Genomic DNA, 25956 nt, shown 5'->3' on the forward strand with positions numbered 1-25956 from the left:
TCTATCTATCTATCTATCTATCTATCTATCTATCTATCTATCTATCTATCTATCTATCTATCTATCTATCTATCTATATAAACATAACTACTGGCATGCTTTTCAGTTATTTGTGATGGTTATTGTTTTAGGGTAATATGGAGCTAGAATTAATTTCTCAAAACAAATAATGTAATTCTTACAAAGGACTAATTAAAAAAATATATTTCATTTTTTTTAATACAGAAATGTTATGTCAGGATCAAGTTATATTTTATACAATCATGGGAAGACTACTGACTTACAAGTTGTTTATGAGGCACAACGTGTATTTGTTGAAGAAGATGGCTAAAATAAAAGGTCAGAAAGATAAGTATAAGCAACAAAAATACCTGTATCCAGTCTTTTTAGGCCAGTGCCAAACAAGAAACAATGTGAATGCCACAAGTAAACCTACCTGGGCTTAGTTTGCAATTTCAGCAAATAAACAGAGTTGCATACTGATTACGCAGTTGCTACACCACATTAATGCCGTATTCTTGCAAAAATATCCTGACATACTGTAGAGTTCAAGTAGTTTAGAGTTCTTATACCATACAGTAAGTGACGATCATTTTGAGTAGGAAGAGTTCTGCAGTAATTTTCCTATTAATCTTATGCGAGTCTCTTTGAGAAACCAAAATTTTAGCTTTTCTTTGGCTAGAAAAAAAAAAGTGAAAAAAAGTGTAAGTTCTTGCAGTTTTGCCTTCAAAGATAAAAAATAAGTGGGACTCTGGTGTTTCTCTGATTTTCTCCTACAATTTTAATAAAAATCCTAATGTAAGATCATATATATGTAACTTTGTTTTTAAACTGTTCACCTGTATAGCTACGACATGGTGCATTACGGCCACTCAAACCAGCTGCGACAAGCCAAAGCTATGGGAGATTACCTCATCGTTGGAGTGCACACAGACAGTAAGGCTTAAACAAATGCAACAGATACTTAAATTCATATGAAGCTAATTGCCGCTAAAGCATGAAGTCTGTGTTCCTCTGTGGGAGTTCATTAGTGCATGTGTTTAATGTGTTTTTGGCAACTGGTTTGGCTGCTCATGTAGAAGAGTTTCTCTCACTCAACAGGTTTCTGTCCTCAAATGAGAACAAATGAGGGATAAATACAGAGTACAATTTGGTGCTGTTTTCTTGAAATAAACAAATGTGCAAGATAACACCAGTACAGATTTTTTTTTTTATTAGGTTCCTCTAGATACTGGACACATCAGTAGTAGCTCAATTTTATGCAGATCCAAAATTCATTAATGACCATCATGTTATGGCTAAATTACCCCCCCCCCCAATGAACAATTTATTGAATTTGTGTTATAATTTCACTCTCTGGATCACTTTGCTATATTATCTAATAAATGAAATACTGTACTGTATCTTTAGTAGCAGTAGAAATAATTGTTGCTCTTCTGTTTTCAATTAAGTAATCATCTTTTTTTTTTAAATATGTGAAAATGCAAATAACTATGCGATATTTGAAATTGTAAGCATATACTGTAAAACTGTGGTGGTTTAACTCATCTCACTGCAGGAATCCTATGTATGCCTACAGTAGGCAAAGTGCAATTTACAATTATACTGTAAATGTGTTCCAGATTTGCTCCTTTCTCAGATTAAAAGTCCCTTTTAGAAATAATAAACTTTATTTGGGTGCAATTTTTGTATATAAAATGTTATATTTATTTGTCTGAGATAATATTCTTATCCTAAATTAGTTAAAGTTGTATAGACTGAACAGAAGATGATATAAAAAAATATTAATCAACTGACATCAATCTGTGATGTCTAATGTGTTTTCCTGTATAAGTGGTTTTAGTGAAATACTTTTCAATAACAATCTAATTCACTAGATAATACTGAAGTGATGCATTTTAAACTGGGATTTTTCTTTCTATGTTCATTAATCAAGATCTTTTTGCTGGTGGTTTAAATTTTTTCACTTATCTAACTTTATTGCTTAAAGGTGAGATTTCAAAGCACAAAGGTCCGCCAGTCTTTACTCAGGAAGAAAGATACAAGATGGTGCGAGCCATAAAGTGGGTGGACGAAGTGGTGGAAGGAGCCCCATACGTCACAACCCTCGGGACCCTCGACAAGTACAGCTGTAACTTCTGTGTGCATGGAGGTACTAAACACCTGGCTTAAACGGACAAACGATGAGTAGTGGTGATTTAGACCTGACTTTATCCCGTCGTTTCAGATGATATAACTCTTACTGTGGATGGGAAGGACACCTACGAAGAGGTGAAGAAGTCAGGGCGCTATAGGTTAGCCTGCAAAACACAAAGGAAATATAGTGTCAGGATGGGCTTTTTAGTGTGTTTTACTGTCTTACATGTTATTTTCTTTTGTTGCAGAGAGTGTAAAAGGACGCAAGGAGTTTCCACTACAGACCTTGTTGGCAGGATGCTTTTGATGACCAAAGCACACCATAGCAATATTGTGAGTTCTCCTGAATCCCAGTTTAACTTTTTCACCTAAATTTGATGATTTTAACCTAATTTTATGTCCTTTGTCTTGTCTTTTTTTTTTTTTCCAGGACAGCTCAGACTACCAGAAGCACACAGACAACTTTGGAAAGGTGCGGTAATTTTCTGCCTTGTTCACTTTCTACTTCAGCTTAAACAAGTATAGAGCAGAAACTGTTTGAGCCAAATGTCAGCTGTTTAAAGAACATGCTTTGTTTTACATTCCTTTTAACATATTTTAGTAGCTTTGCCAGCAAACAGTGAACACCACTTCTGTTCTTTGATGAGCAGAGTTACTAACAGTAAACAAGCTTGCAGCCACAAACAGATCAAGGTCTTTCGACTGGAAGACTAATTCAGGTTATTTGGCCAGTGCTGAATAAATGCATTCTTGATTTTGCCCAGTTTGGAGTTGGTTTTGTGACCCTCAGTTCTTTCTGGCTGCTTTACAGCTCTATCCACTAGGTGGCAGTGATTATATATGGAAATAAATAATATACTAGCAAGGAGCAGTTTTTATAAGTGTTAAAAATGAATTAGGCTCCCTCTGAAATATTTGCTTAATGTCATAAAGAAATTTTTTTTTTTTTTTAAGAGAATTTCCATAACTTAATATTAAAACTTGTATTACCCTGCCATTTTTCTAGATTTGATAGTTTTAAAATGTATTCCTTACATCAAATCCTCCTTGTATCCTTTCAGAATCTTCTAGAAATATCTCAATTAAATTTTGGTCCATTCCTGCTAATAGAACTGCTTTCAGCTTTTAAGGCCACCTAGTTCTACCCGCCTGTGAATTAAAGTCATAGTGATCTGACTTTGAAGACAATAAAGAAGGATCTTTCTGTTGTTATTGTAGAATTTAGCAAAAATAACCAATACAAAGAAAGATTAGATTTTAATAAATCTAAATGACCTAAAACAGACTAAACTTTAGATTAGTCTACCAGGTTTCTTCTCAAATTTATATAGTTGAACAGTAAATAGTTAAATATTTTGTACTTAGTACAACTCAATTTCTTAAATGGGAAAAATTATTTACTAGGGATTAATTTTCCAGCTTTTTTATTGTCATTAAACTGTCACAAGTACAGAGCAATAAAAATGAACTTTCTGCATTTAAACTATCCCCTTGAGGAGCAGTGGGCTGCCATTGTGTGGCGCCCAGGGAGCAGTGGGGTGTTAAGGGTCTTTGCTCAGAGACCCAGAGTGGCAGTCTGTGGGAGTGGGGCCTGAACTCAGAACCTCTGGATTCCAAGTGGAATGCCCTAACCACTAGGCCGCCACTCCTAAATACATTACACACGGATTGACGTTTTCAACTCTGTATTTAATGAAACAGTGACATTTGAGATGAGAGTATTATATCCAACCAGTCAAAATATCAACTTATTTAATGGAGTTAATGGAAAGCATGTTTACTATTTGCTCAGAAGATAGTTTAAAATGTACCTTTAATCACAAAAGAGCCTCATGGGAGTTCCTTGTTCTAATTTATTAAATATAACTGAACACTTATAAACTTGCAGATATAACCTGTTTTAATTTTCCTCCATAATGCTCATTTGCATGGTTGTTTGGTGACATCTGCAGAAGGGCCACAGCCCATGGACAGGAGTGTCTCAGTTCCTGCAGACTTCTCAGAAGATAATTCAGTTTGCCTCAGGCCAGGAGCCTCAACCCGGAGACACAATCATCTACGTCGCAGGAGCCTTTGACCTCTTTCGTATCTTTTTCTAAATTAAGAAATTTAGTTCTATGCACACCACATTAGTGATGATATATATATATATATATATATATATATATATATATATATATATATATATATATATATATATATATATATATACTTTTTGGAGCAACACTCAGGCTATTGCTGAAATCAGGTGTCTTACCTGTTGACAGGTATGGTGGTTCACTGTTCATGAGTAAGGTGCTTTCATGTGTCTTTTTTGTCGTTTGTTAGAATTATTTTTTTAACAAAAAGAAAATTTTATTTTACTTAATTACAATTTCGAATTTTTTTTATTAATTTACATTTTTTCAGTTTTGCGTTATTTGACTTACTACTGTGATTTAATCTTTTTCTCTAATGGAAGGGTATGTAAACTTTCAAGCATGACTGATATGTTCATGCTGAATGACTGTAGTCTCTAAAACACATATTATATGCTGGCAGTGCAGTATGGAATTAGTATTAGGAAGATTATTAAAAAAGACACAAAGTAAAATAAATTCAGAAAAAAGCCAGAACACAGAAAAAGATTAGACATCTGATTATGTGGCAGCATGGATAATGTAAAGAGGATATAAACCAAAAAAACACATACACACTTGTTAATACTGTTTTGAGCAAAATAACATTTTGGAATGTACAGCTACAGCCATTTCAGGAAAATCAGCAATGAATGAGAAATGTTTTGCTGTCATATTAAGATAGCATTTATTGGAAATGTTGGCTTAAACATCTTTTTTTTGTCAGATTTGTTATTGTTTTTGTGCTTTGCAGACATTTCTTCTTATTATAGTGTTACATACAAGCACTATGTCAACTAACAGTATGTTATTACAGTTTTAAAATAAAGTCATTTGCTGTTTTTTATGAAAACCATTGTTTTCCTTAATGATGGTTCTGTCAGACATCGGCCATGTTGATTTCCTGGAAGTGGTCCATAAGCTTGCTGAAAAGCCATACATCATAGTGGGGTTACACTTTGATCAGGTGAAGCTTTTTAACCATTTTTTTTTTCTAATATAACCGAAAATGTATAATAATATTGTATTTAAGATACCTGGCCTGTCTGACAGATATTCCTGTGTCTCAGGAGGTAAATCGTTATAAAGGGAAAAATTACCCCATCATGAATGTCCATGAGAGAACGCTCAGCGTACTGGCTTGCAGAGTAGGTTTTTCTCCTCTCCTTTCATATCAATTCCATCTATCAGTCTATTTTGACTCTGTTTTGATTAATTTGTGTATTTCACATGGTGTTACAGTATGTATCAGAGGTGGTGATTGGCGCCCCTTTTGCTGTCACAAAAGACCTGCTGGATCATTTTAAGGCAAGTAGAAAAACGGCAAGATTTCTTACTCTTAGGTTAGTTTTTCTGTAAATCCTTGTGTTTGTGTCTTCAGGTGGATCTTGTTTGCCACGGTAAGACAGAAATCTACCCCGATAAGGATGGCTCTGACCCTTACGCTGTAAGACCTCATTCTCCTGCCAAACTTCTTATCTTTGCAACGATGATCTGGGATATTTTGTCTCATCATTTTTGCTTTATTTTCAGGAGCCAAGAAGAAGAGGCATCCTGCGAACTGTGGACAGTGGAAACACTCTTACTACAGATGCCATCATGCAAAGGATAATCAAAAACAGGTGATGCATTTTTATTAGCAAGTAGCGTTGATTGTTTTTCTTTAAAAACATTGCATGGTAGAAAGATTTAAAAGCAAATTGCAAACATTTCACTTTGTTTAAGCCTTTATCTAACAGAAAAAATCTCAGATTTAAAACTTTTGTAGAACTCTGAAATATCATTCAATTTATTCAATTTAAAATAGCTGTAAAAAAGTGTTTGTTTTTAAAGCTATTTTGCAGGACTTGGGACAGGTTTATTTGTTAAAGGTGATGGTGTCAGAAATAGGTACTATAAACAGATATAAATAAATCCTTTTTCCAAACTCTCTCATTTTCTAATATTTTCTAATTTTACATAATTAAGCTAATACAATAATGAACTGGCCTTGTATAAATTGTAGCCCTTGATTCTTATATTGATATCTTCCTTAGTAATTTCTTTTCTCATTCTGGATCACTTTAAGTTGAAATCTTCATCTTTTAACAGTTTTTTTGTTATAAAAATAAAATTGTATTAAAAAACCTTGCAGATTTTTATTTCTCCTCTATTTTTTTGTTTTTGTTACCTTCAGGCTACTATTTGAAGCAAGGAACAAAAAGAAAGAAGCCAAAGAGATCGCTGTGATCCAGGCCATGAAGCGACAAGAGGAGAAGACTGAAGGACGACCCCAAGCTCTGATGTAGACATGCGTCTCCATCTGTGGTTCCGCCCCAACGTTAACAAGCTAGATCGATATACACTTCTCTATAGCAAACTTGTCATAAGTGTTATGGCACCACTAGATTATATCAGCAGTATTTACAGTAAAAGGATATTAAACCTGCTGTGGGACCATTAGGTTTTAATAATCCAGAGCAAGAAACATGTAATGCATCCATACATTTAAAATTCTAATATATGCCTTTTAATATTCTAACATTTTATATTTTTTTGCCTTTTAACAGTGGAAAAAAATGTAAAAGTTTATTTTAGTTTTAAGAATTAAGAGTGCAGGTTGGAGATGTGGGTCAAAGATTTATTTATCTAACAAGAAAGTAAATGGATTGGTCACCTCAACTGAGCTGTTGCTGCTTTTTGCACAGCAATAGTCCTACGGTAACCCTAACTGTTGAAGGTGTGTATATATTGTGTCAAAGTGTGTGAGAGTTTTACAATCTTGGCAGAAAATGAGGGACACATGCCCCGGTGTTTCTGTGCAGCTAATACGCTTAAACTTTTGGGACCTAATGTGCTCCACTCTGCACTGACTGCTCAGAAATCATCTGAACTGTTCTGTTTGTCTTTTTTTTAATCACAATGAAATGTTAAGACCTGAAGGTCTTGCCTTTTGAGTGCAAGTTTTTAAACCTTAACTACTACATTTATGAAATGATAAAACTGCCTGCTTTAACTTTGGTTTTCATTGCATGAGTGGAGATTAATGTTAGTGTTACCATGGTGATGAATTAGATTTCCTACTTCTCCTAAATCCTAAGGATTCTAACATCGATGGATATTAAATGAGATCAAATAATATATATTTTTTTGTAGTAGCCTCATATATGTACTCAATTCCATTAGCTGCTGTACTGTAAAGATAGTAATGTAATGTTTTAAAAGCATAATACATCGTATGTCAAGATGAGATGAAGTTAGTGTAGCCTATGACCTGTATGTTATTGATTCCTTCCCAAGGAAATACTTTATAAAGAAGTCGACTGGATTTACAGTATATTATTGCTGATAAAAAATACTTTCTGAAAGACAGTTTTCTTCTCTTTTTGTCTATTTCATTAAGTTATTATTATATATATTATGAATTATATATAATGTATTTTTGATTAGTATATGAAAATAATTAGGATTTTTCTAAGCATGGTTTAAAAATGCGAATTAATTTGGTTTAAAAATACTTTTTCCAACTAGTTTCAGAAGTCACCTACTTAATAACAGAATCTGTTTTCTGTGAAGGCCTGAAACACAAACAGAGTTAAGTTAAAAAACAAAATCAATAATCATATAAATTACTGTTCTATATACATCATTCAAAAAGGAAAAGACTTTGGCACAACTGGAAACCTCTCCAAACAACATTGTCCAGCGAAGATGATAAGTAGAGTAAGGAGAAGATTGAGCAGAGAGTAGTTAACTGAGCTACGGTAACTCTGAGGAGGTAGAAAGACTGCTAAGATCAAATATTAGTAATGTAATTTAAAGTGGCAGACTGAAACTTTTTGCCTTGTCCATTCTCATCCGGTTTGACTGAGGTTGTATTATTTTGCGCAGTAATAAGGACAAAATAGTATTTTCTTCATAAGATTACAAAGTAATGACTAAAGATGCTGCATAAAAATACATGGTCCACATTTGCAATTGTGATAATAACTGGTTAAAGGTCACAAGGTGAAATTCTCCATATTCACCATTCTGCTAAATACTGATGGCCAGTGGTGGAAAGTAACAAACATTTACTTGATTACTGAACTTAAGTACTTGTTTAGAGTATCTTTACTTAAGTCATTTTCTGGGGAGACTTTCAAAGTCAAATATTGTACTTTCTATTCCACTACATAGATACTGTAAATGCTAGATACTTGTCACTTTTGGCGCAGCTTAGCTTTTTAATCCACTGTTGCTGTTTTTCTTTTTAGATACCACTATTTTAGAGATCTGCATGAAGTTACACAAATGTCATAAACTCAGGGCAGATATTATTTGTAATTTATAATTTTAATAATGAGTTAGTTGTTCCCATGTGACAAGGTTATTCAGTAGTATGAGTTCCAATAACTCATAGAGCTATAGAGTTTAGGTTTCTTTGTGGTAATAGGTTCAACCTTAAACCTCTATCCTAGCGAAAGTGTGAGAAGAATCAAGACACTCCTGTTTTGTTTTTTTATTTGGTTCGCTTTTAAATAATAAATAGCTTTTAAAATAAAATTGCTTTTAAAATAGCTTGTGGCTTTTTTATGCTGAAGTTCTTTACAGGTGGTGCAGAATTTATAGCAGTTGGTTTTATGCAAGAATACATGAGGTGGTTTATTAAAGTTATATCGCTCTTTAAAATTACTCTGAAAATTATACAGAAATATACTGATATTAGAAAATCTGATTTTTACTTTTGAACACTTTAGTACTTTTAAGTACATGTACGTTTGAACACTTCAGTATTTTAAAAATGGAGTACTTTAATACTTTTAACTTGAGTAGATGTTTGAACAAGTAACTTTTACTTTTAAGTAAGATTTGACTATGAGTATCAATACTTCTACTGAAGTACTAATGTTGATGCTGATGGCTGAGGGGCACATCCTACTCTGACATTTACATAACAAGCTGGTTAAAATTGTAGTTTTATTTTGAAGGAAGTTATGTGGCAGGTGCTTTTATTTTGACAGACTGCAGTTCCAGCATGTGTCTAATTAAGCAAATTACAGCCTCCTTTTTTTGCTTGCTTGACTAATAGAACAACAAAACTCTGCTGGGAAAAAAAAGGAAAATAGAGGGATGTTTTGTTGTTTGAAAATTCTCCCTCTGCCTCTAAAGGTATGTATCAAAATATGTTTGATCAATTTCCTTTTTTTCTTCCTGGAATTTAGTTGAAAAATGATTTTTGCTTTCCAAAACACTTCCCTAGTTTTGAACCACTGGTGGACTGATCTGGGGATTTTTTTTTCCAAAATTTGTTTTAAAATACATCACATTTATATTTTTCTACTAACCTAAGCACTGATGCCTTCCTGACATCCAACATTTCAATGGAGACAGTTCCTTTTGTTTGGCAAGATTTGGAAAAAAGATCTTCTTGTTTTCTGGTACTTAAACATGACTTGGATTTAGATGCAGACATTTTCCTGTTTCCTTAGATCTGCCTTGGAATATGCCTCCAACAGGATGTCTCAGAGGAGAGTAAAAAAGCCAAAATGAAGAACTCCGTCATTGAACAGGACCTTTGTGAACATGCCAGGGTGGAAAGTGATGTCATCAAAATCCTAATGCTTGGTGTGTAAATCTTAAATCCTTTAGTGGTCATTCACAATTTTCAGCATTTCAACATTTGTCAAAAACGTGCTCTTTAAGGACAACCCCCCTCAAATTTAATTAAAAAAGATTTAATTGCAGCTAGGACTGAGAATGTAGCTATTATAAGGTACATTTATTGTTGCTGAATACATACTTACAAGTTTACAATACTAACACATTTTTAAAATAAATAAATTACAAAAAGCAACAGTTTGAGCATCATTTTAAATGTGCAAGTACAGTAAAACCTGAGATGATATCAGCTGGAAGGTCATCATTTAAAAAGGTTCCACCAGGTCGACCCCACCCAAGTGGATGTTTAGTAAACTTGCTTTATTGATCCTAAAAAATCCATTTGTTTTGTATGGCAGGAGTTGCAGAAAGTGGAAAGAGCACAATAATCAAACAAATCAAGATAATACAGAGCAGCGGCTTCTCCACACAGGAACTTCTCAGTTTCAAGGTACCAAACACTCATAGAACGGTATCCAACCTGACAACTCTATACTGATTCTTTAGCAGCAAATTACAATTAAATAGAAATGCAATGAATAAATGTTTTCAAAGCCTGCAGTGCTGGATAACCTTCTCACCTCCATGAAGATTGTTCTGCATGGAATGGGCAAGCTGAGGATAAACCTTGCATACAAGAAGAACAAGGTAAGGCACAGAAATCTCAGTGCTTCTTTAATGCTCTGCTTTGATGCACCTCCTATTTATTACACTAGGTGTCCCTCTCTGCCTCTATAAGAATTAGAATCAAGTTCTTATCAGTGTTTGGATTAAAATTTTTCTGTGGCATATTTGAATCAAATGAATATAGATAATTTTTTTTTACACTTGATGCACTAAAGTGGAATTGCCATTTTGCTACATTAGCCTAAGTTGTGTTCTGGCTTTTAGCAAAACATAAAAGTATTCATCATTCATCTGTGCCAAACAGAAATCTGGATCAGATTTTGGTGGGAAATATTTTGTATCCACACAGAATAAATAATACAATTTTTCTCAAGTTGATCTTGATGATTAATGAGGTTCAAAACTTGTGATTTGTTGCAAACATTGATTTTTTTCCCCCCAGGGTTTCTCAGACAGTTGGTTGGTTAGTTAGTTTCTGTGTTCGGGCATAGTTTGGATATTTTGGTTTGGTAGAGGTGTTTGGTTTGGATATGAATTATCTCTCTGACGCATATTCTTGTGGGGAGGTCACATAGTTTTTTACCACTCTCTGTTTTATACTGGTTTGCTTCATTATATCCACATTTTGATCAATATTACCACTTTCTTTGCGTGCTGCCATAGACCGCCACCCAGGAATTTGGATTGCATTCAGTATTCATTGTGTGCATAATAAATGAAAGCGTTCACAAACTTATCTCCCAGTCTGGCCTTTTGACCATGTTAGGGCCTGGATTTCCTGCACCTAGAAGCAATCACAATTGGAGGCAATTTGATGGTTGCTACAATAAATGTTAATGTTAAGATAAAAAAAAATGTACTAAACTTCACTCACTATGTAGCCTGGCATTGTTATTTTCCTCATTTAATTGGATTATCTCCCTTTTTTAAATCAGATCCAGGCTCGCTCCATTTTGTCCTGCAGCCAGTGTTTGGGAGACGACCAGGAGCTGCTCCCTTTTGTCGCCCAAGCCTTCTGTGCTCTTTGGTCCGACCCAGGGGTGAGGGCTGCTGCAGCCAGAGGATACGAGTACGAACTGAACGACTCTGCCCTCTAGTAAGTACATCAATCTCAGGTGATTTACCTTGCACCACGCCTTCCCTTTCCCTCTTATGACCAACAGTGGAAATGTCAAGGGAAATTGCCCAGTAAGAAGTGTGTAGTCACATTGTCAATTAAAAGCAAATGGTAAAAGCAGCGCTGAGAATAACTCCCCTCAGGAAATGATTTCTGTGACATTTGTGGAACAGGAGGCTTAACTGGAAACACATCAAATTAAGAAAAGATCTATTTGCAGATATCCACATAGAGGGGAATGCAGGTGGAGCAGATAAAACAAACCTGATTAAAGAGAGTTTTCATGTTTAATGAGAAGCCAAATAGCATCATATATGTTAATCTTGGTTTTAAAGGTAAAGCTTAAATGTGAAGATTTAATTATTTTCCTGTAAATACTGCATTGCATCCTATTAAGATTATTTATTTGAAGTTTCAGCACAAGTTCTGTTCTTATATAACACTTTTTTTTTCAAGTGAGCAGACTTGACCAAAGTACTTTACACTACATTCAGTCGTTCACCCATTCACTCACACACTGATGGTAGCAAATTACATTGTAACCACAGCTTCCCTGGGGCTCATTGACAGAAGCGACGCTGCCGTACACTGGCGCCACCAGGTCCTGACCACCATCAATAGGCAATGCAGGTGAAGTGTCTCGTTCAAGGACACAATGACACTGAAAGCCAAAATGTCTTGAATCGACAACCCTTCGGTTGCAGGATAAACTCCTGCGCCCAAACGCCACTGTTGCCCCCAAAAACAGGGCAATCTTTTTTTTTTTTTTTTAACCTACCCACCCTCAATGATCTTTTTACTTACCTTTTAAGATGGATCAAAGTAAAAAACAAACAAATTAGCATTTGCGTCAGCAAAAATCTATTTTAAGTCTTGGCACAAATTTTGACTTGTCCATTCTTGCATATAAATGAATATTCATTTGAGACAGAGGTCTTCAACACTGGTCCTCAAGTCCTCTAGAGACAAATTTATGGCTTGTAAGGCCTTCTTCCAGAGTTGATGGCATGCTGAAGTGTAACTCGGTTGTTTGAAATAGCTGACTTGGAGCAGGGAAGCATCTAAAATCTGCAGGACAGTAGATATTGAGGACCACTGCTTGAGACCTCTGATTTAAACCATTCCAATCAAGCTCTGGCTGTAACCTTAGTGTTGCTGGGAGGTTAACCTCTGCCCCAGCTCTAAGTGTTTTGCTCTCTGTTTAAGATTTTCTCACATGACTGCCCTGTATTTAGCTCCATCTGCCGCCCCATAAACTCCAACAGGCTTCTTTGTTGCTGTGGCAGCAAAGGACCCCCATAGCATGACACGGGCAATGCTGTGTTTCACATATAGATATCAAGTTCATGGTTCAGGATCTATGTGCTATTCGGCAAACTTTAAACAGGACCTATAATTGCTGCCTTTCAACAATATATATCTTTTTTTTTTTTTATAAGGGAGATTTATATTAGGTAAACTCGTACAAGTTGTACTGTCAATAGATTTACAAACCTGAGCTTTGCAGGTCCTCCAAAATTTCACAGGGGTTGTTGGTAGTTTCTTTGAGGTTCACCTCTTTCTCCTTTTAGTTTAAAGGGGGTTTTGTATCTTGGTAAGTTTGCTTCAAACATTCTTCCCATATCGAGACAATGGATTGGATTTTTAATTTAAAAATTTAACTTTATAAAACTAAATCCCACACTTTTCAGTTTTGACTGAAAGAAGGCCAGAAAACTATTTTCTCTTTACTTGACAGCATGACTTTACTTTGAGTTTCTCTCTTTCCATAAAGGTTCAACTTGAGCTTTGTGATCTTGCTCTTGCAAAACACTTAGTTATTTCCCTGTTTTATCAGAACAATTGTTTTTCTTCATTCTCTGTCCTCTGTTAATGCATCGATGCGCTTTTAAGTAAATTAGAAGCAGAGTGGCCCACACAATGTTATTAAATCCTACCTTGCTAGTTTGTACTCATTATAATGATAAGTTCTATGTGCTGCATCATCATCTAAAGAAAGAAAAGTAACCTCTAATTTTAACTCGTGCAAAGCAATATATAATAACAAATTGATGTTGGAGTGGACAAATAGTTAAAACTGGAGTTGTTTCTTAAAGGTAAAAATTTATTTTTTAAATAAATGTGCACTCAGTGGGCAGAATTGGACTTCTTATCTTTGAGGCAACAGGGAGGCGATCAGTCAAGATAAAATCTACTCCAGGTGGTCAGACGGAGAAAGGACGGAGGTGTGACAGCTTCATTACTGGAACTCGATAAAGTCGGTTGCTGGGGGATTATATGAGACTGGCATAGCTCTCTTTCAGTGATCTCACCTTGCCGGACCTGGCATTGATTCCTCCCTCCAGAAATGTTGGATCAGACTGTGTCGTGACACACTTGACATCCCCAGGCACCCAAATGTGTAAAATGACTTCTCTGATGGTACCGTTGGATTGAAGTGAGTGGTTAATGTTGCTGAAAGAAAATCTGTCCTTACAGTGCATTATCTATGATTGTTAGGTGTGTCAAAGCAAGCTTACCACTTACTCAGTGTAATTAAAGATATAAGCCTTTGAAGCTAACAGGGATACTAACATTTAAATCAGGTTGCTCAAATTTTTTCTCTTTTCTCCAAATCTTTAAAATCAATTTAGTTTATATGACGCAGTTTTCACAGCAAATGTCATCTTCGGGGCATTTCAAAATCTATATCCACTTATGTTGAATTCACTTCCTATACATCAAAGTCACTCTGCAATCATAACTTAAGATTAAAAGCCAGTTGAATACAGAGTCAATTTCAATCCAAAGGAAACCTGAACAGAATGAAACTCAGTTAATCTGCTAATAAAATTCTGGGCTGTTTTCTTGTTTGTGGAATAGATCATAAAAAATTAGCAGAAATTTTAAGTTGATAAAATGCTCTACAAGATTTACTGTTGCATTTAGAAAAGGAAAAATACTCTTTTTGTCTAAAACAGAAATTGATTACTTTGGAGTAAAACTTTGCAGATGTGTTCATCTTGTCACAAATGGTAACTTTATGACACTGAGTCACATCATGAACCCCATGACACCGTGAATCACTTTCATAGGAAGATTTCTATTCTCACTTATGCTTCCATGAGATGAGACCTTAGTTTAGTTGTTCCTGCACTTTCATTTCCTACCAGATTACATTAAAGGAAACTTTATTAAAATGTACCGTATATTGCAAAAAACATATTTAGAAGTATGTTTGTGAGCTAAAATTGTTTACGAATTAGTAAAAATACACAAAATTAAAGCAAATATATAAAAAAATTTGTTGTGCATTTTGTTTGCAAAAAGCTTCTTGTTCTCCTCATCATCTGCAGCTTTTTTGAAAATATAAGTCGAATCATCTCCCCTGCCTACATTCCCACTGAAGCCGATGTCCTGAGGGTCAGAGTGAGAACCTGTGGAATCATTGAGACGCACTTTCAAGTTGAAGAAACAATCTTTAGGTAAGATGTCACAATGAATCCTTATAATATATTGGCATTCTTCAATGTGTGAGACTGAAAAAATAGCTTATTTACTATTTTATGCATAACTTCTGTTTGAGGGGGAGGGGATTTCCTCTAGTTTTTAAGACTGTAAGTCAAGCCATTGTGACTCTGAAATTAGCCTTAAACTAATTTCTAGGGAAATCTTAGAAACTGGGTATATTAGAATCATAATAAAACAAGGACTTTAATTCACATAATAAATGCACAAGTGATCGAAATGTTGAAAGGTGGTTTTTAACGTCTGAAACTGTTGTTGTGATTGCAGCTTTAAACAAATCTACAACAAATTTCATCATAATTTCTGTATTGAAGATGCTAAAACATTGTTGGTAGTTGTAGCACTGTTTTATAAAGCCAAAAATGACCTTGTAGATGTAGAAAACAAACTAAAATCTTTTGATTGCTGTATGAATTGGTATAGAACAACAAGTGCTAATCAAATAATGTAGGTACCAGCCAGTCAGCTGTTGGGCCCCTGATCCGCCTTAAAGGGGCACACTCAAAGAGTCAATATAACAGACATTGTGATCCATATTAACAATGAAAACTTGCTGCTGTTTCTTCCTGATTTGTTTAACTTATGAAGACTCTCCAACAACCCATCAAGGGATTTCAGCAGAAAAAAGAACAAGCTTCTGACAGATCACTGAAATTAAATGAGGAAATAATAATGGCCTCAAACCTTTATTCATGAAAATTCTTGAGCATTTCAGTGATTTAATGATTTCTGGCATCCTTTGGCTACTTTAATAGACAGCCAAATCTTTTATTCCCAAACGTACCTTATGTACCAAATTAAAAGTTTAATTTGGGGAAAATACTTTAATAATCAGAACCTAGAAAGTAAAAAAAACACAATATTATTTGATTGACAAAGGGTTTAAAACGCCTTTTTGTAACATATCTGATTTAAAAATTTTAACTAAACAACTTTAAATATATAAGTTTAATAACCAACTTTCTTTTTTTGTCCTGTTGTTTGTTATTTAAACGTGATTACATATTTAAAATATAATAAACTAAATCAGATAAAGTATATAATTGAACGTCAGGACATTTTGATCTGGTTGCTCTGTCTCTACTGCTTTAACCACTGCTGTCAGTTAACACTTATCCTCCTGCAGCTTGATAAAACTGACTCAGAGGATAAATGCCTCGTCGCAGGTGACATACGGATGGCAATCTTGCACCTGGAGACTCTTTGGTCCAAATTGAAACTCATTAACTGTGTCACCGAGACCCTCAGGAGCCACTCTGTTGAACAAATTGTCTTCAGTGTTTGGAATATTGTTTTATTGCTATAGTGAATTTGATTGGGAATAAAACTACTTTGATTGTCCATTTGTTTTCATACAGAATAGTTTCGTAAGATCTGCTAATGCCTGGAGGGTCACTTACTGAACGCTGAGGCTTAGATGTATCTTTTAAATTTCTAACAATTAAAATTGAGTTTATTTGTTGCATGTTGACAGACTGTATGATGTTGGAGGCCAGCGGAGTGAGAGGAGGAAGTGGCTGAGTTGCTTTGATTCTATCCACGCTGTGCTGTTTGTTGTGGCCCTCACTTCCTATGATCAGACTCTGCTGGAGGATCCATCAATGGTAGGTTTATAAATTATTAAAGCTCATTAACAGATGTATTTATCTTATTTTTTTATTTTTTTCTACCTGCTCTCATGTTCTATTCATAGAATCGACTTCAGGAAAGTCTTGAACTATTTTCATCAGTATGCTCTAACAAAGTGTTCCAGAAAAACTCCCTGGTAAGTTTACTTTATAAGCAATCTGAGAGGTTTATTTTTATTTGTGTCACAAACCTTCTTCATTCTAATACCCTGAAATAAAATCCATAAAAAAACAAAAATGCATTCAGAGGGAGCCAAAATACTGGTTAGAGCTAGGCCACTTCTGGTATGGAGAGGTTTGTAGATCTCCAGTTTGAATCCCAGAGTGCCAACCTAAGCAAGATTCTTAGCCCTTAAATAATGCCTGAATAATTGGATGAATTACCTCTCAGTGCTATGTTCCCAGTTCTTTTTGTCTCTTTTGGTGTGGAGAAAAAGTCAGAAGAGGTGGTTAGAGCTAAATGAACTGTAGTGTGGCTAGAGATTACTTGATATTTTATGTGCTATTTAAGCAGGAACTTTAATTATATTGGATTTAATGGTCAAACAAGGCTTCTCAAGGGTACTGTTGAATTATGGTTATTCACACACACACCAACTGTTCTCTGTAGTTGTCCTACATATGCAAAGTGAGGAGACCTTATTATATCACCAATAAACTAAGACCAATTTCACCACCTGGAGACCAAGTCTTTATGCTTGTACTTTACTGTGTGCAGACAGCATTCGGGTGTTTTGGGCATGAAGTGAAATGGTAAACAAGGACTGAATCCTCTTTAGTGCTTGTCACGTTGCCTCATCTCCATATCATACTTTTGCTGTTCTGGCCTTTCTGTTCCGGATTTGTTAAAACCCGAAAATTCTGCATGAAATATTCAGCACCCAGCATCAGCTTTGGATTTGCCTTTAAAACTGAATTACATTAAAGTCGTTTTCTATTATCTATCATAATCATCTAAAGATCAGAAATTGTTGTAACTTGGTTACTGTGTTCTAATTTGGGGTTTTAATCTTTTACTTTTCATAAGAAAAAAACTGACTGAATGTAAAGATGATTTGCTATTTACCACATGTTTTTGGAAAAAAAAACCCCCCAATAATTTAAACAAAAATATAAATAGAATAGAATTCAACTTTATTGTCACTACACTGTCACAAGTACAAAGCCACGAAATGTACCGTAGTTTGCATCTATCCAGAAGTGCTATATAGGATATAGATATTTATTTACATGTGCACATAGACTATGTATGTATTGAGTATAGATGGCATATATAAACAGAGAGTAATTGTAAGAGGCTATAAAATAAATAGGAAAACTATATACAGATTATACAGGAAAGTTAGGATATATATATATAAACACTACTATAGAATAGAGAAGATTTTAGACGTTTTTTAGGATTACTTGCTTCTTTAATCATAAAATGTTAATTATTAAAAAAGATGATACTCAGCAGTTTAAAATGAAGTATGAAATGGTTATTTTCAGCATGTAATTTGTAGTCCTTTGGCAAAGGTGCTGTTAATGTCACTGCATTAATGAATAGTGATTTACATCTATGTAATGTCTATCAAATTAGTCAGCCAAATTATAAAACAGGCAAAACATATTACTTTTTTTGGGCAAGTACTGATACACCTCCCCTATTTACAACCATTTTAGTCCTGAAGTCCAGTTGGATCGAACAGTTCCCCATACTTTTACTGTATAGTCTCTCCACAGCACTCTTGTTGCACATGTCTTTTGAGGTAGAGAGATTACAGTAAATAGCCTTAAAGACCACACAGCAAAGAGATTATATTTTACTGGTCATTTCATTCTCACTCACTTTATGAAATGTGACCACAGACACTTGATACTCATCCATCTCTCTGTGAGTCGTGTTTTTAAAATGTGACTCTGGTTGCTAACAAGCCAAACAGTCAAATAAAAACAAAGACCATTAAACATTTGATTTGCATTTTGATCTCAACCCTTTCCTATTAAACTTTTTTTCATTTATTTATTTAAAGGGTGTCATTTAAAATGAAGACTTTAATTATCCACGTGTTTGCCTCAAACATATCTTTTGTGCTCATTTATCTCCATGCAAATATCTTGCAGATTTTGTTCCTCAACAAAACTGACCTTTTCCGGGAGAAGATCCTGCACTCTGGGAGACACTTGAGAGTTTACCTTTCAAGCTATGAAGGTACACTAAAGAAAACCAATAAAATAATTTCCCTCTGTTAAATATTTCAGCCTAAAGATAGTTTAACCATCCTATCTGATTCACTAGTAATGAATTAGCTTGCTTTTATAAAATGAGCTATGCATTTAAAAAACACGTTAGATCACACAGAAAATAGTCTCTTCACAGCACTGTGGTTGCCGTACTGGTTACTAAACAATGAAAGGTATGGCATGAGCACTGAGAGAGATGAATGTTCTAACACCGGAAAATTCTTTTTTTTTAGAAATCCAGCCCTTTTGATTCTTGCTAAATCACCTCTGTTGGTTTTGTAAACAGAAATCCTTGCGCATACCGATTGAAATACATTGCTCATATTATTCACCTGGAGCGGGTCATGTTGATGCATTATTCAAGTCTCATTTTAAGAGGTTCTGTGTGTCAGCATCATGTTTTGTAAATTTAGATTTTGATTAAAAAAAAAGACAACAGATGCATTTTTCTATATATATCTATATTTTATAAAGCAAATAAACTGAGGAGACAAACCTTTTCTCTGTCTGTCCAGGAGCAGACTGTGACGTGGATGCTGCAGCTCACCATATCGCTGCCATGTTTTCAGCCTGCAACATGGACTCCAGCCGGCCTGTGTACCACCACTTCACCACAGCCACAGATACTGAAAGCATGGAGGCTGTTTTCCACATGGTTATTGATCAGATCATCAAAGAGAACCTAGCATCTGTCCAGATGTTGTAGGTCTACAGTGTGTCATGATGATTACTATGATTTTTATGTAAGATTTTATTTTGGTGTTTTAGCACATTTTAAAATTATTTATCTGACAGTACTTTTAAACTGTATTGTTTCTTTAATAAAACTATTTAAGTCCTTCTCATCTAATAGCGTTTTCTTTATCGCTGTACAGACCTGCCAGGAAAAAAAAAAAAAAAAAAAGAACACTTCTTGATACTAAAGCATTCCAGCTACTATAAGTAAGATTTATAGGGACTAACATTTATTTTGTCATTTCATTTCCATATCCTGTCCTGCACCAATTCAGGTTGGTTTGTAGGCCCTGCTTTCATGGGAAGTTGTTCTTATAGGGGGAAAAAAAAGGTGGAGTGCATACCTGAGCAGTGGATGGAGACAATGATGGATTTATGTGGAAAACAAAAATCCACAGTGTCAGAAGTTAACAGTGAAGCTAAAATGGCCACATGTAAAGCTAGTTTAATTTATTTTTCAGCAGATATTTCTAATTTGCTATACATTTTTATTTATTTCTGACATATTCTAAGATATTATCTGAGAAGACCTAATGCATTCAGCAGTCAATTTTCAAATTGTCAATTTATGTGCATCTTAAAAACCAAGGAACACAGCAAACGGGTCAGCTTATCAGGTTCACTCATCTGCCCTTTATAGATGAGATGCAACAGGAAAGCTATGTAAAGTCTAGTTTGAAGGGTGCCGAAGAAAAAATGTCAGGAAATGTTGCCAGAATTATATTTTTTCCTCAGAAAGAGCCATTTCTGTTCAACTTTGAATTAATAGACTGTTTTCTTGAGCAAACTTTCTTTTGATATATATATATATATATATATATATATATATATATATATATATATAAATGTAGAGCAAATGTTTTTTTTTTTTGTCAAAATAATGAATCTAATTGAAGTTTAATTTAGAATTTTCAGTGCAAAGTAAAATGGCATCATGCAGCATCATGCTATGGGGATACCTTTCTTAAGTAGTGGCTGAGGGAGCTAATTACAGCTAATGTGGACATGGATTGAGCTTGATTCTGGGTATTCCCTGAGAAAAACCTCTTAAAAGGCTTTAAAAGACTTCAGATTGTCCAGAGGTTCCTGCTGAGGAGCATAATGTCACAGGCACAAGCTTGGAATTAGTGTATGTGTGATAGTTATTTAGTTGTCATTAATTTATTCTTGAGTTATTTTTCAAAGAAGAGTGGGCAAACATGTCAATCTCAAACTAAGAAACACACCTATATACTGTTATTTCTAATTTCAAAAGACTATACTGAAAATGTAAAGTGACTAAATGTGACAAAATTCAAAGGGATTAAACTTCTTTTTTTTAAAGAAACTGCATCTTGATTTATGTCTACTTCGGATGAATGGAAGATTGCCCAACAATATGTTATGGTGAGGCTTCTACCAGCTGGGTTTATTTTGAGTATGTAAGCCTTGAAAGAACAATTTACATCGAGAAAATTTTGACTTCCTCCTTAATTCTTAGTTATTTTGACCGGAAACGTAGTTCTTTTCCTGTTTATGGTGTGAAGTAAGGTAATACTTCCCAATATGTTTGTTTAAACATTCACATAAACATAACGATATAGCCACCTCTTTTAACTTTTTTCCACATTAAAAGAGACCAGTGGCTGGGGCTTCATCTTCCTGTGTGGGATTGTAAACTTAAGGGCTATTCAAACTTTACCCACGCTGTTATTGCCAAAGTGATGAAATATGAAGAATTATAGGACAGCTATATTTTTGCTTGTGATATTTTCAACCCAATCCACATAATTATCCATTTATTAATGAAAACTAAGACCAAATAGAAACATTAACACATTAAACAATAATATACATTTCATCATAAAAAAAAAAATAACAAAAAGGTACATGAAATACAAATGTTTCCCAACAAAATCATTGTCACAATAAACATGGGCATCCTTTAAAACTGTCCTTTTAAGAAGATGGCTTCATGATCCAAGGACAGGGATCAGTCTCCGTCACAGTCTGAGGAGTCCAGGGAGAGGAAAACATCTGCTTTGCACTTCAAGGATCCCTTGATTTCCTCGAAGAGTTCACAGCTCTGTAGGTTTGGGGTAATGTCTTTAATACAAAGAGGCTGTTTGGAGAGAATTAAGACAGACAATTAGATCAGTCGAAAATCTGCTTTTAAATTCTATCTAAAACTATGAGTTGCCTTCTTTGTTTCAGTTGTTTAAGAGACCATAGAGTTTCTAACGCTTTTATAGCAGCCAATTATCTTTAATCTGCGACATAGTGTAAATTCATACTTTAGAAAATGAAAAAAAAAATATTTCCTGTAAACAACCTGTCTCTTCTAAATGTTAGATGTTCATATATTATAAGTAATACACAATCAAAACACGGTGCAGTATATGGATTTTTCTTGCAAGGCTTTATAACTAAAATCTAAACTTTGGAAAAAGTAAAATTTTCTCTGTATTTTTGATGGCATTTTGTAGAAATAAAGGTAAAAAGTTGTGAATATTAGTTTTATATTTAGTCGAATGTTGAACAATATCAATGTGATGAAATGTATTTATAAAAGCAATCGTTAAGCCGCATCAGATTTTATCATCTCATCAAAAAGCTGTTATTAGCGGTTATCAGTCCCATAGAATGCCTTCAGATTGTGTCTTCCTCCCTACCAATAGGCTCAGTAGGTTATCACTGAATGAATCCTAATCCTAAACCTAAGGTAATTCATTTTTTTGCCCGCAGAACTAAATAATATATTCATGTGTAATCTGAACATATTTTTAGTTGTTCATCAACTGTAAAAAAAAAAAAAAAAAAGAAAGAAAACAAAGTTTGATCAACATTTCGCTCAAATCAACCCCTCCAGAAATAAATCACTTATCCTGTCAACTTAGTTTGTTTTTTAAACTCCACATTAAATATTTGTGACTGAAACATGTGGAATTCACTTGAAGTAAAGCTTAAAAACTGTGTTGTTGTTTTTTTTTTTAGATGGTAGGATGTAAATAAAGTAGAAAAAAAGTAAAGTATAAAGTAGATAAATAGATTTTTTGAATTTTAGACGCGACTGTTATCAAAGATAAACTGCATATTATAAGCCTTAAGAAAGCTACTAGGAGGTAGAGGAGGCGCAATCTGAGGTCATTCTATGGGACTGATAACCGCTATTAATGGTTCATCCGAAACGGGTGAAGTGGTGCTGAATGGACAGCTCCCGTTTGGAGTAGGCTAAGAAAAACAAATAAAGAAAAAAAGAGAGTTTTCTGCCAATCGGTTCAAACAAAAAGAAATAAATTGTCATTGAAAAGTTGGCAAAGTACACAAATTCACACTGACCATGGTCTTTAAAACGGAGTTATGAGAGAGTAGGTGAGATAAGACGCTGCTGGTTGCTGACTCTGCGCTCTCTGATGGGCTTTCCTCTCTCCTCACAAACGATGATGACCTCCGGATCCCGGACAGCAAACCGGACGCCCTGCCCACAGAGTAGTAGTTCGGTCCGGTCACCTGCTTGTACCAAGCCTCCGACGGGCTGCAGGTGATGAGCAGGGAAATCGCTACGATTGGAAGCAGAAGTTTAGAAGTCATCTCCATGTTGAGAGCAGGGGTCTAATTCTGCTCCCTGTTTCACTTTGGCTGCTGGTTCTTCTCTCTGAGACCACTCACTGTCTGGGCTCCTTTTATAGGCTCCAGATCATCGCCCCTGTTATAGACTCTTATCGTCATAAAATAGAGAGAGAGAGAAAGATAACACCAACATTGAAAACGTATTATTTTTTTTTATTTCACTAGGAATATGAAGGATTGTTGAATATCTGTTTATTGACAATTGTTTGGGCTCTTCCTTTGGGTAGGTTGTGAAAATATATTCGTTAGAACATGAATTGTAGATTTCAAACCTTACCAGGGCCGCTGGAAGTCATTTTGATCAGGGGGGGGCTGCGATTTTTTTTTTTCTTGTTTGTTTATTTGGAGAGAATACCTATGAGCCTATATCTACGGAAGAGGATTAGGGCAAAAAAAAAAAAAAGTTAACAGATTTTTGAATATTATTTCAGTGTAATATAGGGGAAAAAAACAGAATTCTGACTTAATCTCAGAATTTTGACTTTTTTTCTCAGAATTCTGACTTTAATGTGTCCAAGGGGTTCCGAGTGATGCTATTTCATTAATGTAAGAGCATAAGGTGATTAAAACGAGAGAGCTAGTTTAGTGTCTAAAACAGACATGGCTACGGCTTGATGCTAACATGTTTGTAAGCTATCATAATTCATTTAGAATTCTGAGATTAAATTCAGAATTCTGAGAAAAAAAGTCAGAATTCTGAGATTAAAGTCAGAATTCTGAGAAAAAAAGTCAGAATTCTGAGAAAAAAAGTCAGAATTCTGAGATTAAAGTCAGAATTCTGACTTTTTTCTCATACTGAAGTAAAATGTAAAAATCAGTTAACTCTACATTTTTTTTCAGTGGCCCTGATCCTCTTCCATATATATGCCTATTTAAAATAAATAAAAATAAAAAAATAGATTGAGATTCACTACTTTATTGTCATATACACTTCAATGCAAACCAGGGTCTGTAACAAACAGACATCATTAGTCACATTAATCAGTTGATCAAACTTCACAATAAAATTTTTTCGGTGGCTTTATGCCAATTTGAAGAGCTGGCATTCACTAAGGGGTTGTCTCTTTGTCTCTAGGTATGACTTTTTTCCCAACAGCTTTCAGAAGAAAAAAAAACACAAAATACGATCTTTCACATAATGCAGCCGCTGCCATCTTGTAAACCAAGCCAGTGACGCAGACCATGAGAATGTTTCATTACCACAACGCAATCCAGGAAATTTGAAACTGGATGTTGGCTGGGGGGTCTTGTCTAATCCAATCATGCTAGGTTGTGTTGGGTGCTGGGGCTGGGCCAGTGTTCTTCTTCAATGGTGGTGGTTTTCCAAAAAAAAAAAAAAATTCAAAATGTGTTTCTGTCATTAGACTATGTAAATGTACTAGTCTGCTGCAATAAACTGGATATCATGCTCTTGCTTGCTTGATGTTGCCACGACAACGTAACGTCCGTGAGCTTGTGTTGATTAGGCCTCAAAATAATTCAAATTCGAAAATTAAAATACAAAGAAGTCAAAATTATTTCCTTAAATATTCAAAAGAAATTTATAAATTGGGCAAGGTATTTTTAATAAATAATAAAAAAAAATCTCCCTCTCGCCACTAGGAGATGCTGCAGCACCCCCGGCACCCCCACTTCCCACGGCCATAACCTTACTGAGCCATTATCCCTTAGCTATACTGTACACATGATGTAGTACACTATATGGGCTTAATTTCAGTAGGCTGGTAGCTGTTAAAGAAAAAAAAAAGTAAAAAAATGGTGTTAATATTTTTAGAGTGATTAACAAAATATCTATGTCTGTCTGTCCGTCCGTCTGTCTTATATCTTATATTACGGTATACAGTCTAATGCACTCAATGATATGTTTTACTGATATGAATAATGCACATGTGCAAATATCAAACCTAAAAAAATATACTAATAACATTTGCGGTTATAAAAGTAACTTTTTACAGTGACATATCTACTTTAAATAGAAAGGATAGGGAGGGTGTCTGCTAGAAGTTTAAAATGAAACTGTGCTCATATTTAGCATATTCGGATAAATTCTGATATTTAGAACTTAAAATATTAATGATCAATAAAAAGCTGTAGGGAGTGACTTACAAGGTTTGAATGTTCATATAAATCCCTGGAGTTCAGAGTGGATAAGGACACTTGTAGGTTGGAACAACATTAGATTCTATTTTTAATCTCTAAACGATTTAACAGCCTTCTAAACCGCAGGCAGAACTGTACCCCTAAGAAATGACTAGTAGAGTCCATTAAGAACAAATGTACAAACCCATCATCAGCAGTAAAACTAATACTTTGTTAGCACGCTGTGTTATGTTCCACAAAACCCATTAAAACATCACAGTGTCAACCCTGCACTAACCATGTTCTAACCACAACAAAGGAACACCAGGTTGCAGTGCATGAAGTGTGAGTCCCTGCATAGAGATTTCGTACATCTCCGATTCAAATATGAGGAGCTAAAGCAGGCATTATGTAAGTGACCTGATTTCTACAGTCTGAGAAATGTAACTTTGACCTGAGAACCTCTTTTTTCGTGACAGGAAGCTGCACATTGGTGATAAATCAAAAAGCACAAACTAGAAAAGACATCGCCTGCTGTTCACTGTTTAGAAGTTAA

General features: G+C 34.8%; 3 protein-coding genes across 4 annotated transcripts; 2 read left to right on the top strand and 1 right to left on the bottom strand.

Moving 5' to 3' along the window:
- The first annotated feature begins 1996 nt into the window (after window positions 1–1996).
- LOC107083150 (ethanolamine-phosphate cytidylyltransferase-like) lies at window positions 1997–7555 on the top strand. 2 transcript variants are annotated; one of them, XM_015372148.1, is made up of 11 exons: window positions 1997–2152; window positions 2228–2294; window positions 2385–2469; window positions 2567–2608; window positions 4089–4221; window positions 5138–5220; window positions 5324–5401; window positions 5496–5561; window positions 5635–5700; window positions 5787–5875; window positions 6430–7555. In XM_015372148.1, exons 1-11 carry the CDS (start codon window positions 2047–2049, stop codon window positions 6539–6541), a joined length of 927 nt encoding a protein of 308 aa, XP_015227634.1. In that variant the 5' UTR covers window positions 1997–2046; the 3' UTR covers window positions 6542–7555. The 2 variants fall into 2 exon arrangements, with proteins under 2 accessions (XP_015227634.1, XP_015227635.1); XM_015372149.1 differs by having other exon boundaries at window positions 2018–2152; window positions 2228–2271.
- Window positions 7556–9344: 1789 nt separating this feature from the next.
- LOC107083170 (guanine nucleotide-binding protein G(o) subunit alpha-like) lies at window positions 9345–19683 on the top strand. Its single transcript, XM_015372170.1, has 10 exons — window positions 9345–9383; window positions 9704–9839; window positions 10232–10323; window positions 10428–10520; window positions 11435–11595; window positions 14952–15080; window positions 16598–16727; window positions 16817–16888; window positions 18858–18945; window positions 19493–19683. Exons 1-10 carry the CDS (start codon window positions 9345–9347, stop codon window positions 19681–19683), a joined length of 1131 nt encoding a protein of 376 aa, XP_015227656.1.
- A 1763-nt stretch (window positions 19684–21446) lies between these two features.
- npb (neuropeptide B) lies at window positions 21447–23334 on the bottom strand. Its single transcript, XM_015372167.1, has 2 exons — window positions 23031–23334; window positions 21447–21813 (listed from the first exon to the last, which is right to left on the bottom strand). Exons 1-2 carry the CDS (start codon window positions 23286–23288, stop codon window positions 21685–21687), a joined length of 387 nt encoding a protein of 128 aa, XP_015227653.1. The 5' UTR covers window positions 23289–23334; the 3' UTR covers window positions 21447–21684.
- Window positions 23335–25956: the final 2622 nt, after the last annotated feature.

Source organism: Cyprinodon variegatus, unplaced genomic scaffold (genome assembly GCF_000732505.1).
Source record: "Cyprinodon variegatus isolate N-32 unplaced genomic scaffold, C_variegatus-1.0 Scaffold69, whole genome shotgun sequence".
Lineage (NCBI taxonomy): Eukaryota > Metazoa > Chordata > Actinopteri > Cyprinodontiformes > Cyprinodontidae > Cyprinodon > Cyprinodon variegatus.

Coding starts and splice junctions, on each gene's coding strand:
- LOC107083150 (XM_015372148.1), top strand. CDS start 2,047: ATGGTGCGAGCCATAAAGTGGGTGGACGAAGTGGTGGAAGGAGCCCCA. Junction 4,222..5,137: donor AGGAGCCTTTGACCTCTTTC/GTATCTTTTTCT, acceptor TGGTTCTGTCAG/ACATCGGCCATGTTGATTTC. Junction 5,221..5,323: donor TGGGGTTACACTTTGATCAG/GTGAAGCTTTTT, acceptor CCTGTGTCTCAG/GAGGTAAATCGTTATAAAGG.
- LOC107083170 (XM_015372170.1), top strand. CDS start 9,345: ATGTTTTGTTGTTTGAAAATTCTCCCTCTGCCTCTAAAG. Junction 15,081..16,597: donor GTTGAAGAAACAATCTTTAG/GTAAGATGTCAC, acceptor GCATGTTGACAG/ACTGTATGATGTTGGAGGCC. Junction 18,946..19,492: donor TTACCTTTCAAGCTATGAAG/GTACACTAAAGA, acceptor CTGTCTGTCCAG/GAGCAGACTGTGACGTGGAT.
- npb (XM_015372167.1), bottom strand. CDS start 23,288: ATGGAGATGACTTCTAAACTTCTGCTTCCAATCGTAGCGATTTCCCTG. Junction 21,814..23,030: donor ACTCCGTTTTAAAGACCATG/GTCAGTGTGAAT, acceptor CTCTCCAAACAG/CCTCTTTGTATTAAAGACAT.